Below are 13452 nucleotides of genomic sequence, written 5' to 3'. Positions count from 1 at the left end.
AAATTGTAGAACTAAGAACAGATATAGCCCTTGGTTCACCCCAGACTTGACTGCCCTTGACCAGCACAAAAACATCCTGTGGCATTCTGCATTAGCATGGAATAGCCCCCGTGATGTGCAACTTTTCAGGGAAGTCAGGAACCAATATACTCAGTCAGTTAGGAAAGCTACGGTTAGCTTTTTCAAACAGAAATTTGCATCCTGTAGCACTAATTCCAAAAAGTTTTGGGACACTGTAAAGTCCATGGAGAATATGAGCACCTCCTCCCAGCTGCCCACTGCACTGAGGATAAGAAACACTGTCACCACCGATAAATCTACGATAATCGATCATTTCAATAAGCATTTTTCTACGGCTGGCCATGCTTTCCACCTGGTTACCCCTACCCCGGCCAACATCTCAGCACCCCTTGCAGCAACTTGCCCATGCCCCCCCCTCCCCCCCCTTCTCCCAAATCCAGACAGCTGATGTTCTGAAAGAGCTGCAAAATCTGGATCCCTACAAATCAGCTGGGCTAGACATTCTGGAACGTCTCTTTTAAAATTATGCCGAAAATGTTGCAACCCCTATTACTAGCCTATTCAACGTCTCTTTCGTATCATCTGAGATCCCCAAAGATTGGAAAACTGCCGCGGTCATCCCCCTACTCAAAGGGGGAGACACTCTAGACCCAAATTGTTATAGACCTATATCCATCCTGCCCTGGTTTTTTAAATCTTCGAAAGCTAAGTTAACAAACAGATCACCGACCATTTCGAATCCCACCGTACCTTCTCCGCAATCTGGTTTCCGAGCTGGTCATGGGTGCACCTCGGCCACGCTCAAGGTCCTAAACGATATCATAACCGCCATCGATAAAAGACAGTACTGTGCAGCCGTCTTCATCAACCTGGCCAAGGCTTTCGACTCTGTCAATCACCGCATTCTTATCGGCAGACTCAATAGACTTGGCTTCCCAAATGACTGACTCGCCTGGTTCACCAACTACTTCTCAGATAAGTTCAGTGTGTGCTAGTAAAACTAAGTGCATGCTCTTCAACCGATTGCTGCCCGCACTCTCCCGCCCGACTAGCATCACTACTCAGGACGGTTCTGACTTAGAATACGTGGACAACTACAAATACCTAGGTGACTGGTTAAACTGTAAACTCTCCTTCCAGACTCACATTAAGCATCTCCAATCCAAAATTAAATCTAGAATCGGCTTCTAATTTCGCAACAAAGCCTCCTTCACTCATGCTGCCAAACATACCATCGTAAAACTGACTATCCTACCGATCCTTGACTTTGGCAATATCATTCACAAATTAGCCTCCAACACTCTACTCAGCAAACTGGATGTAGTCTATCACAGTGCCATCCGTTTTGTCACCAAAGCCCCATGTACTACCCACCACTGCGACCTGTATGCTCTCGTTGGCTGGCCCTCACTACATATTTGTTGCCAAACCCACTGGCTCCAGGTCATCTATAGGTCTTTGCTAGGTAAAGCCCCACCTTATCTCAGCTCACTGGTCACCATAGCAGCACCCACCCGTAGCACGCGCTCCAGCAGGTATATTTCACTGGTCATCCCCAAAGCCAACACTTCCTTTGGCCTACTTTCCTTCCAGTTCTCTGCTGCCAATGACTGGAACGAATTGCAAAAATCACTGAAGCTGGAGTCTTATATCTACCTCTCTAACTTTAAGCATCAGCTGTTAGAGCAGCTTACCCATCACTGTACCTGTACACAGCCAATCTGTAAATAGCACACCCAACTACTTCATCCCCATATTGTTACTTACCTCTTGCTCTTTTGCACCCCAGTATTTCTACTTGCACATCATCATCTGCACATCTATCACTCCAGTGTTAATGCTAAATTGTAATTATTTCACCTCTATGGCCTATTTATTGCCTTGCCTCCCTACTCTTCCATATTTGCACACACTGTACATAGATTTTTCTATTGTGTTATTGACTGTACATTTGTTTATGTGTAACTCTGTGTTGTTGTTTTTGTTGCACTGCTTTGCTTTGCTTTATCTTGGCCAGGTCGCAGTTGTAAATGAGAACGTGTTCTCAACTGGCCTACCTGGTTAAATAAAGGTGAAATAAAAATGTAGAAAAATTGTGCCTGCCCCCAGAACCTGAAACCACATGTTTCCAGTCCACAGATTCCATACAGCTCAGTGACTGACTGATGTTTCCATGGGTTCCCAGTTACCTCTATGGGAATGTGGAGGACAAGGCAGACAACGAAACGAGATAGAGGGGTACTGGTTTCTTTTTGTTTTTCGACCCTTCTTTTGACACAGAGGTACTTTCACTGGGGAAAGAAAATTGTTTTTGTGCCCCCCAATTCCTCAACCCTGCATAACCATGGTTACGTGGCACGTCTGAATGCGGTGATTCTATACACGGTGCGTGCTTGGGCAAAGTGGGCACAGTGGGGCCACAGATCAGTCTGGGGGTGCTGTCACTCTCACAACCCCTCTGACACAGATCACCATGACAACAGGCTGGTGGGGGTCAGAGAGGGACAAAGAGACGAACATGAAGGTCACCTCTATGAGTCTCACTTTGTGTGTGTGAGTGTAACCTCAGATATCATCACTGCCATGCCTCACCAATGACCCACAGTCACAACAGGACGGCAAAACTCTGCCAACTACTCAACTGGATTTGGAACAAAAACCCTCTTTATGACTTGTTTCGGAGGGAGGGAACCACAGAAGGGACCTATGCCATGTCTGATTATGTCTCTATACTCTAAAAGGATGGTTTAAGATGTATGCCAGTAGATGATAAACCAAAACATCACTCCCAATCTCTGAGAACAACCAGATTTATAACTGGGTGTGTTCCACCACTGAGAAAAATCTAAGACCACAACAAGGCTACGCACAAACAATTTTTTTTACTGTTTTAGTCATTCAAGGCTTTGCCACTATGTGCTATAAACAACTGTTTCTTTTCAGTACTGAAACCACACAGACGTTCTCCAAACCGACCATGGGAGGAGAGAGACTTGTATGGAACCCCCAGGGAAAGGAGGCAGTCCATGTGAAGGCTTTGTTTTAGTGCACTGCCTCCAACCACCACAAAATCCCCAACTACAGGCAGGGATCATACATTCGTTATGGAAAAGTGACCAGCAATGGTGCAATACCACAGGAAAAACAAAGACAACCAGATATAAACACATAAACATGATGTACACCTAAAAGGGCTATGGTCGATTACATTCCGAGAGAAGTTCTCATGATAGTCAAAAGCAGTGATGAACAATGAACACACGTAAACCACTTACTTGAATTCAAACCCTCATCACTGGGCTCTGTCTCCTAGAGCTATTTCTCTCACTCACTCTCTTTCTCTGACACCCACTTTCTGTCTTTAATAGAGTGAGAGATGAAGTAAAGAGGGAGAGGAGGATGAGAGAGAATGAGTGGAATAGACTCCTTCACTTCTAATGTCTCCACTTCCCTACATAGACCACATATCCATTGTTCCACTGCCCTATCGTGCGACTCCTCCAATCAAATGGCTTTGTCAAAGGTCAAGTGCCACATGATACATTCCCCTCACAATGGCCTGACATTTCAATATATCCATTCACTTTAAGTAGAGATTAGTGGTATTTCTATGGATTGTTCTGTACTCTGAAAAAAAGAAGTATATTTTGAGTACTGCTGTAATCAAATCAAATTGTATTAGTCACATGCGCCGAATACAACAGGTGTAGGTAGACCTTACCGTGAAATGCTTAGTTACAAGCCCTTAACCAAAAATGCAGTTAAAGAAATAGAGTTAAGAAAATATTTACTAAATAAACTAAAGTAAAAAAATTACAAAATAAAAATACTATAATAAAATAACAATAACGAGGCTATATACAGGGGGTACTGGTACCAAGTCAATGTGTGGGGGTACAGGCCAGTCGAGGTAATTTGTACCTCGACTGTACCTCGACCTACTATTGTAAAGTGACAATGCATAGACAACAAACAGCGAGCAGCATCGGAGGGGGGGGGGGGGGGGGGGGGGCATTTGATGAATTGTTCAGCAGTCTTATGGCTTGGAGGTGGAAGCTGTTAAGGAGCCTTTTTGTCCTAGACTTGGAGCTTCAGTACCGCTTGCCTTGCGGTAGCAGAGAGAACAGTTTATGACTTGGGTGACTGGGGTCTTTGCCAATTTTTGGGGCCCTCTGACACCGCCTAGTATACAGGTCCTGGATGGCAGGAAGAGTGGCCCCAGGGATGTACTGGGCCGTACGCATTACCCTCTGTAGCGCCTTATGGTCAGATCCCGAGCAATTGCCATACCAGGCGGTGATGCAACCGGTCAAGATGCTTTCAGTGATGCAGCTGTAGAACTTTTTGAGGATCTGGGGACCCATGCCAAATATTTTCAGTCTCCTGAGGGGGAAAAGGTGTTGTAGTGCCCTCTTCACGACTGTCTTGGTGTGTTTGGACCATGATAGTTTGTTGATGATGTGGACACCAAGGAACTTGAAACTCTCGACCCGCTCCACTACAGCCTATAACGATATGCACTGAGAGTCGGGAAGCAAGTGTAAGGAGTGAGTGCTTTGATAAATAAACAGAACACAATACAAAACAAGAAACACGAACAACACACAGACATGAAACAGAAACAATGACGCCTGGGGAAGGAACCAAAGGGAGTGACATATATAGGGAAGGTAATCAGGGAAGTGATGGTGTCCAGGTGAGTCTGATGACATGCAGGTGCGCATAACGATGGTGACAGGTGTGCGCCATAATGAACACCCTGGTGACCTAGAGGCCGGAGAGGGAGCACACGTGACAGTACCCCCTCCCCGACACGCGGCTCCAGTTGCAGGACGCCGACCTAAATGACGATCCCGGGGATCAGGAGCGGACCGGTCACCTCTGCTGAGGCGCGGGAAACCTGTCAGTCCGGCTGAGACGCGGGAGCATGGCGATCTAGAGCGCCGGAGAGAGCATACGTGACAGTACCCCCTCCCTGGCGCGTTTGGCTCCAGCCGCAGGACGCCAACCAAAGGGACAATCCCGGTGATCAGGAGCGGACCGGTCACCCCTGCTGATGCGCAGGAACCTGTCGCCTGCTGGGGTGCGGGAACCTGACAGACCGGCTGAGGCAGGGGAGCCTGGTGATCTGGCTGAGGCAGGGGAGCCTGGTGATCTGGCTGAGGCAGGGGAGCCTGATGATCTGGCTGAGGCAAGGGAGCCTGGTGATCTGGCTGAGGCAGGGGAGCCTGGTGATCTGGCTGAGGCAAGGGAGCCTGGTGATCTGGCTGAGGCATGAAAGCCCAACAAGCCAGCGGTAGCAGGGGAGCCTGGCGATCCTTTCAAAGCACTTGGCACATGGCTACCAATGTGAGTGCTACGGGGCGGTAATCATTTAGGCAGGTTACCTTCGCTTTCTTTGGCACAGGGACTATGGTGGTCTGCTTGAAACATGTAGGTATTACAGACTCGGTCAGCTTTCTGCGGCTTTCTGAATATTGACCTGTTTAAAGGTCTTGCTCACATCGGCTACGGAGAACGTGATCACACAGTCGTCCGGAACAGCTGGTGCTCTCATGCCTATCCTGTATTGACGTTTGTCTGAGGGCATAGCGGGATTTCTTATACGTGTAAGAATATTCAAAGATAAATGCACAACGAAGAGGACTTAAGGTCAAGAGGGAATTAACGATCAATGGAAATAGTTGTTTTTCTGTAATAGGGATTTGTTTTTTGTTTTAGTTTTTTTACCTTTATTTAACTAGGCAAGTCAGAACAAATTTTTATTTACAATGACGGAATTAATGATCAATGGAAATAGTTGTTTCTGTAATGGGGAACTGAAGATTAATGGGTCAGGGACACGGGAGCAATTTCCGTCCTGGACTCATAGCTACATGTGGCAAGTTCTCATTGGTATGAATTGTCTATACATTGAGCCTGAAACGGGATACTTGTTATTTGGCCATTGGCCCAATTTTACTGCAAGGAATTCTAATTGGTCAACTACAGGCTAGGGTTGGGTTATAAACTACCTCCTGTCTCTTTGTTCAGTGGAGAAAACATTGAGGACAGGGAAGAATGAAATCTGCAATCTACTTTCCAGCATAACAACTATGATTTGTTCTCTTTGAATAAATATATTTTTCTCCCCCTGATTTGATTCAGTGTTATTGAAGAATAACATCAACTGCTAATATAAGCATCCGGATTAGTGTCCCGCTCCTTGAAAGCAGCAGTTCTAGCCTTTAGCTCGGTGAGGATGTTGCTTGTAAATCCATGGCTTCCGGTTGGGAAATGTATGTACGGTCAGTGTGGGGATGACGTCATCGATGCACTTATTGATGAAGCCGGTGACTGAGGTGGTATACTCCCCAATGCCATTGCATGAACCCCGGAACATATGCCAGTCTGTGCTAGCAAAACAGTCCTGTAGCGTATTGAGTGAGTCACTGGTACTTCATGCTTTAGTTTCTGCTTGTAAGCAGGAATCAGGAGGATAGAATTATGGTCAGAATTATGTGTGTGGAGTAAAGGGGGTCTAGAGTTTTTTTCTCCTCTGGTTACATATGTGAACTGCTGGTAGAAATTAGGTAAAACGGATTTAAGATGGCCTGCATTAAAGTCCCCGGGCCGCTAGGAGCGCCGCTTCTGGATGAGCATTTTCTTGTTTGCTTATGGCCTTATACAGCTCGTTGAGTGTGGTCTTAGTGCCAGCATCGGTCTGTGGTGGTAGAAAGACGACTACAAATAATATAGATGAGAACTCTCTTGGTAGAGAGCATGGTTTACAGGTTATCATTAAGTACTCTACCTTGGGCGAGCAATACCTCGAGACTTCTTTAATATTTGACATCGCGCACCAGCTGTTATTGACAAATAGACACACACCACGGCCCCTCGTCTTACCAGACCATTGAATTATGGAATATATTTAAACATTTATCTCACTTCATTTGAATGAATAATTAATTAATGAGAATGTTAGCCATGACCTACCCTGCTCCATCCTGTAAGCTCCGAAGGATTGCATGCTGGGAGATGGAGATTGCCTCAGGTGAGGGAATTCCGGCATGTTTTTCACTGTGGAAAGATAGATGAAGAGATTAGGTTTAGAATGCAGTCATTCAGCAACGATCACAAGCACCATCATATGCAATCACACACACACCTTTGAAAAGAGGCCCAAGACAATGAAGGAGGCTCTTACCATAAGGTGTAGGGGGAGAGATGGGGAAGGCAGGAGTAGGAGGAGTCATGTCACTACCAGCCTCCACTCCGCTGTCCATCTCTGGACCTTGAGCTCTGTAGTCCACACTGTCACTCCTGTATAGCATGCCATGCTGAAACACACACACAGCAAAAACATGTGTGTGAACATCACAACTTTTTACATATCAAAAATGGTACACAGCAAAACACAGCACTAAATTGTGCACATGATGACAAGCAAGGCCATTTTTGGGATACAGCAACATTAAGGCAGTTATATACAATTTATAATATTACATGACATTACATTTCATAACACTTTTCACAAAGTGAAAGGGTGAAAGGGAACACATTAAGTGTTCCCTTTCTCACAGGTACCTGTGAGTGAGGTACGCAGGGTGAGTAGGTCCGTGTGCTCCTGTAGTCTTCCTGCATACCCCAACCTGAGCCACAGAACCCTGGGTGATCTGTGACATCACTGACCTGCCGACTCAGACTCTGCATGGCGTCCACTCTGACATCACCAATGGACGATGGGACGGCTGCTCAGACACAAAGAGACAGAAAGGAGGGTGAGAACTAGCCATTGATGCTGAACATACCAGAGAGCACTACCACCTCAAGTTTATGGGAAATACATGCTTCTGAAGAATGTCAACCCTTTAAGCGATGTAAGTGACATGCAATGTGTGAAGCAATATCATACCAAAGACTTCTGGCTCTAACTTCTTGATTACACTCTCTAGGAGTTGTTATACCTCTCCAATACCTTCAACTGGCATAATAATGTGTATAGTTTAATACTAGTGTCTGTGCCGTTGTGAGCGGACAGCTGAGGACCGAGGGGGAGATGTGAGGTGGGGGGCAGACTTGTGATAGACTGGCCTGGCCTGGGGTGACCCTCCACTCGGCACCGGGGTGCTAATTTAAGGCCTCCCAGAAAGCCCTATCATCCTATAGCCATGAGGAATGTTAATGTAGAGATGTACAGTCGTGGCCAAAAGTTTTGAGATCGACACAAATATTAATTTCCACAAAGTTTGCTGCTTAAGTGTCTTTAGATATTTTTATCAGATGTTACTATGGAATACTGAAGTATAATTACAAGCATTTCATAAGTGTCAAAGGCTTTTATTGACAATTACATGAAGTTGATGCAAAGAGTCAATATATGCAGTGTTGACCCTTCTTTTTCAAGACATCTGCAATCCGCCCTGGCATGCTGTCAATTAACTTCTGGGCCACATCCTGACTGATGGCATTCTTGCATAATCAATGTTTGGAGTTTGTCAGAATTTGTGGGTTTTTGTTTGTCCACCCGCCTCTTGAGGATTGACCACAAGTTCTCAATGGGATTAAGGTCTGGGGAGTTTCCTGGCCATGGACCCAAAATATCGATGTTTTGTTCCCCAAGCCACTTAGTTATCACTTTTTCCTTATGGCAAGGTGCTCCATCATGCTGGAAAAGGCATTGTTCATCACCAAACTGTTCCTGGATGGTTGGGAGAAGTTGCTCTCGGAGGATGTGTTGGTACCATTCTTTATTAACTTCTTGCGACTATAGGGGGTGCTGTTTCAAATTAGCATAATTGTCTCTACAGATGAAACGGCTTCCTACTCAATTCTTGATCGTACAATATGCATATTATTACTATTATTGGATAGAAAACAGTCTCTAGTTTCTATAGGCGTTGGAATTTTGTCTCTGAGTGGAACAGAACTCATTCTACAGCAATTTCCCTGACATGGAGTCAGATTTCACACATTTTGGCCCCTGATCTGGAGTCAGTTTAAAGGCCACTGTTATTGCTATGAGGATACGGACACTGCTTACGTCTTCCCCTGGATGCCTTTACGTGATGACGCTTTGAACGGTATCGATTGCGCAATCACAGCCACTATAAATGGAAAAAACCTGTAGGTAGGAACTCTTTTCCAGATGCACCGGGCGCGCGGTGGTCACCGACCTGCACTTTTTCCAAGCATTAGTGTAGGCAGTAATATTTCTCCGGTCATGTTTCTACTCGTTATAGGAGTTAAAAACATCATAAGGTAGTTAATTTGAACCGTTGTATAGCAATTTATATCCTTTTAGTGCGATTTTGAGGCATTGCTTTGTTGTGCACTTTGAAGCGCTGGGCACGTTTGGGGGTCCCGGTCGTACGTTAGTGGGCATTTCGACGGACAAGTGGACATCTTTCGACCAAAAGAAGATTAGACCCAAGAAAGGATTCTTTGCCCAAGATTCTGATGGAAGAACAGCTCACAGTAAGAACAATTTATGATGATAAATCGTGTTTCTGTCGAAAAATGTTACACGCTTACGCCGCCATTTTGTTTTGTATAGCTTCGCTCGGCGCAACCTGTATTGAAAAGTAAGGATAATTTAAAAAATGTAAATCAGCGATTGCATTAAGAACTAGTTTGTCTTTCGATTCCTGTCAACCCTGTATTTTTTAGTCAAGTATATGATTAGCTTTTGATTAAACTAGATCACTCAAAGATGGCGACCGACATTTCCAGGCTTGTTTTGCTACTATTTTCATTGTATAACCACGGTTTTTTATGGCTAAATATGCACATTTTCGAACAAACTGTATATGTATGTTGTAATATGATGTTACAGGAGTGTCATCTGAAGAATTCTGAGAAGGTTAGTGAAAAAATTAATATATTTTGGCGATGATACGATATCGCTCTCTTTGGCTAGAATCAGTGCTCGGGTAACGTTTGCGTATGTGGTATGCTAATATAACGATTTATTGTGTTTTCGCCGTAAAACACTTAGAAAATCTGAAATGTTGTCTGAATTCACAAGATCTGTGTCTTTCCATTGCTATGTGCTGTGTATTTTTAAGAAATGTTTTATGATGAGTAAATTGGTAATACACGTTGCTGTCTGTAGTAATTCTAGGAGCTTTGGTGAGATTTGTGATGCTGGCTGCAATGGCAAACTATGATTTATACCTGAAATATGCACATTTTTCTAACAAAACCTATCCTATACCATAAATATGTTATCAGACTGTCATCTGGTGAGGTTTTTTCTTGGTTAGTGGCTATCAATATCTTAGTTTAGCCGAATTGGTGATAGCTACTGGTGTTGAGAGAAAATGGTGGACAAAGAAAAATGGTGATTTTTGCTAACGTGTTTAGCTAATAGATTTACATATTGTGTCTTCCCTGTAAAACATTTTAAAAATCTGAAATGGTGGCTTTATTCACAAGATCTGTATCTTTCATTAGGTGTCTTGGACTTGTGATTTAATGATATTTAGATGCTACTATTTAATTGTGACGCTATGCTAGCGATGCTAATCAGTGTGGGGGGGGGTGGGGGGTGATCCCGGATCCGGGGTTGAGGCTCGTTAGAGGTTAATGGCTGTGTTCTTAGGAAAAATTGTGAGTGAGCCCACTCCCTTGGCTGAGAAGCAACCCCACACATGAATGGTCTCAGGATGCTTTACTGTTGGCATGACACAGGACTGATGGTAGAGCTCACCTTGTCATCTCCGGACAAGCTTTTTTCCAGATGCCCCAAACAATCGGAAAGGGGATTCATCAGAGAAAATGACTTTACCCCAGTCCTCAGCAGTCCAATACCTGTACCTGTTGCAGAATATCAGTCTATCCCTGATGTTTTTCCTGGAGAGAAGTGGCTTCTTTGCTGCCCTTCTTGACACCAGGCGATCCTCCAAAAGTCTTCACCTCACTGTGCGTGCAGATGCACTCACATCTGCCTGCTGCCATTCCTGAGCAAGCTCTGTACTGGTGGGGCCCTGATCCCGCAGCTGAATCAACTTTAGGAGACGGTCCTGATGCTTTCTGGTGTCACGCTCTGACCTTAGATATCTCTGTTTTCTTTATATTTTGGTTAGGTCAGGGTGTGACGAGGGTGGGTATGCTAGTTTTTGTATTGTCTATGGTTTTTGTATGTCTAGGGGTTTTGTAGGTCTAGGTAATTTGTATGTCTATGGTGGCCTGATATGGTTCCCAATCAGAGGCAGCTGTTTATCGTTGTCTCTGATTTGGGATCATATTTAGGTAGCCATTTTCCCTTTTGTGTTCGTGGGTTCATGTCTACGTATAGTTGCCTTTGTGCACATCAGTAGCTTCACGTTTCGTTTGTGCTTATGTTGTTTTTGTTTAAGTGAGTTTCTCTTTATTAAAATGATGTGGAACTCTATGCACGCTGCGCCTTGGTCTAATCTTTACGACGATCATGACAGCTGGACTTTCTTGGGCGCCCTGAAGCCTTCTTCACAACAATTGAACCGCTCTCCTTGTAGTTTTTGATGATCCTGTAAATGGTTGATTTAGGTGCAATCTTACTGGCAGCAATATCCTTGCCTGTGAAGCCCTTTTTGTGCAAAGCAATGATGACGGCACGTGTTTCCTTGCAGGTAACCATGGTTGACAGAGGAAGAACAACGATTCCAAGCACCACCCTCCCTTTGAAGCTTCCAGTCTGTTATTCGAACTCAATCAGCATGACAGAGTGATCTCCAGCCTTGTCCTCGTCAACACTCACACCTGTGTTAACGAGAGAATCACTGACATGATATCAGCTGGTCCTTTTGTGGCAGGGCTGAAATGCAGTGGAAATGTTTTTGGGGGATTCAGTTCATTTGCATGGCAAAGAGGGACTTTGCAATTAATTGCAATTCATCTGATCACTCTTCATAACATTCTGGAGTATATGCAAATTGCCATTATACAAACTGAGGCAGCAGACTTTGTGAAAATTAATATTTGTGTCATTCTCAAAACCTTTGGCCACGACTGTACTAATGCACAGGATGATTACACACACACACACACACACACACACACACACACACACACACACACACACACACACACACACACACACACACACACACACACACACACACACACACACACACACACACACACACACATTCTCTGAGGGCACAGCCCGCGGAGGTGTGTGTGTTGGTGTGTGCGTGTAGGTTGTTGTGACTGTCATGGTGTGTTATTTTGGACTTTTGGATTTTTCTTAGTCAGCATTTTTATTTTCTAAATGTGTGTCCGTTTTTCTAAACCAGTATGTTTCAGTCAGGCTCGGCATGCCTGTGCCTTAGTACCTTTACATTTAGCAGATGTTCTTATCCAGAGCGACTTACAATTTGTGCATTCATCTCAAGATAGCTAGGTGGGACAACCACATATCACAGTTGTAGTAAGTACATTTTCCATCAACAAAGTAGTTATCAGCAAAGTCAGTACTAGTAGGTTATGTAAGATACTCTTTGAAGAGGTAGGGTTTCAGACATTTTCAGAAGATGGGCAGAACCTCCTCTGTCCTGACGTTAGGGGGAAGCTTGTTCCACCATTAGGGTGCCAGGACAGAGAAGAGATTTGACTAGGCTGAGCAGGAGCTGAACCCCTGTAGGGGTGGGAGGGACAAGAGTTCAGAAGTGGCAAAACGGAGTGCTCAGGTTGGGATGTAGGGTTTGAGCATAGCCTGAAGGTAGGAAGGGACAGTTTCCCTTGCAGCTCCGTAGGCAAGCACGAGGGTCTTGAAGTGGATGTGAGCTTCGACTGGAAGTTTGTCTCTGTTTGTCTCTGCTGTGGGTGGGTGGGCTTGTGGGGGGACACACTGGTAGCGTTTACTGGCCGAGAGCGGTCTAAGGTACACCTCTGAACAGAGTGCAGTCTGAAATTTGCAAATTGATTCTGCGCAAATATGTCGTTAAATCAACATTTGATGCAGAGTGTATGGTCCCTAAGGAGGCATCATGGGGAGTTGAGCTCATTGAGAGGGATCTGAATGAATGGCGAACTCATTACCATGTGAGAGACTAACACTGCTAATAACTCTCACTATCACCTCTCTAACGTCCTATCTTAGGTGGGATGTCTTCATTGCCCTTCGGCTTGTAAACACTGTCATTTTTGGGGTGTTGTTATCTTTTTCTGTTTTTGGGAGACCTCACTTTGTAGAGACATAACATACATTCCAAGGTTGATATCATGATTTGGGTTAGGGTTTTGTTATCCACTCAGTAATTTTTGGGGTATTATTTCAACAACAAAAAAATCTTTCTGCATTGTTGGGAAGGGCCCGTATGTAAAAAAGGGGATTTGCTGCTGCTGCTCTTTATTTTACTCTTATTATTATCCAACCTGCTGCCTAGTCAGATTACCCTACCTTCATGTACATACAGTGCCTTGCAAAAGTATTCATCCCCCTTGGTCGTTTTTCCTATTTTGTTG

General features: G+C 44.5%; 1 protein-coding gene across 2 annotated transcripts in view; it reads right to left on the bottom strand.

Moving 5' to 3' along the window:
* The window catches only part of LOC120055950 (tensin-3-like), an 82974-nt gene that overhangs the window by 25987 nt on the left and 43535 nt on the right, over positions 1-13452 (bottom strand). Inside the window, exons 14-16 of one of the 2 annotated variants that reach the window (XM_039004024.1) lie at positions 7591-7754; positions 7211-7343; positions 7000-7083 (exon numbers count right to left, since the gene is read on the bottom strand). In XM_039004024.1, the coding sequence (XP_038859952.1) occupies positions 7000-7083; positions 7211-7343; positions 7591-7754 (381 nt within the window). The remainder of the gene's footprint in view (positions 1-6999; positions 7084-7210; positions 7344-7590; positions 7755-13452) is intronic. The other variant, XM_039004025.1, reaches the window with a different exon arrangement.

This window comes from Salvelinus namaycush, chromosome 11 (genome assembly GCF_016432855.1).
Source record: "Salvelinus namaycush isolate Seneca chromosome 11, SaNama_1.0, whole genome shotgun sequence".
NCBI classification, from domain to species: domain Eukaryota; kingdom Metazoa; phylum Chordata; class Actinopteri; order Salmoniformes; family Salmonidae; genus Salvelinus; species Salvelinus namaycush.
This window is presented reverse-complemented; position numbering and strand designations above follow the sequence as displayed.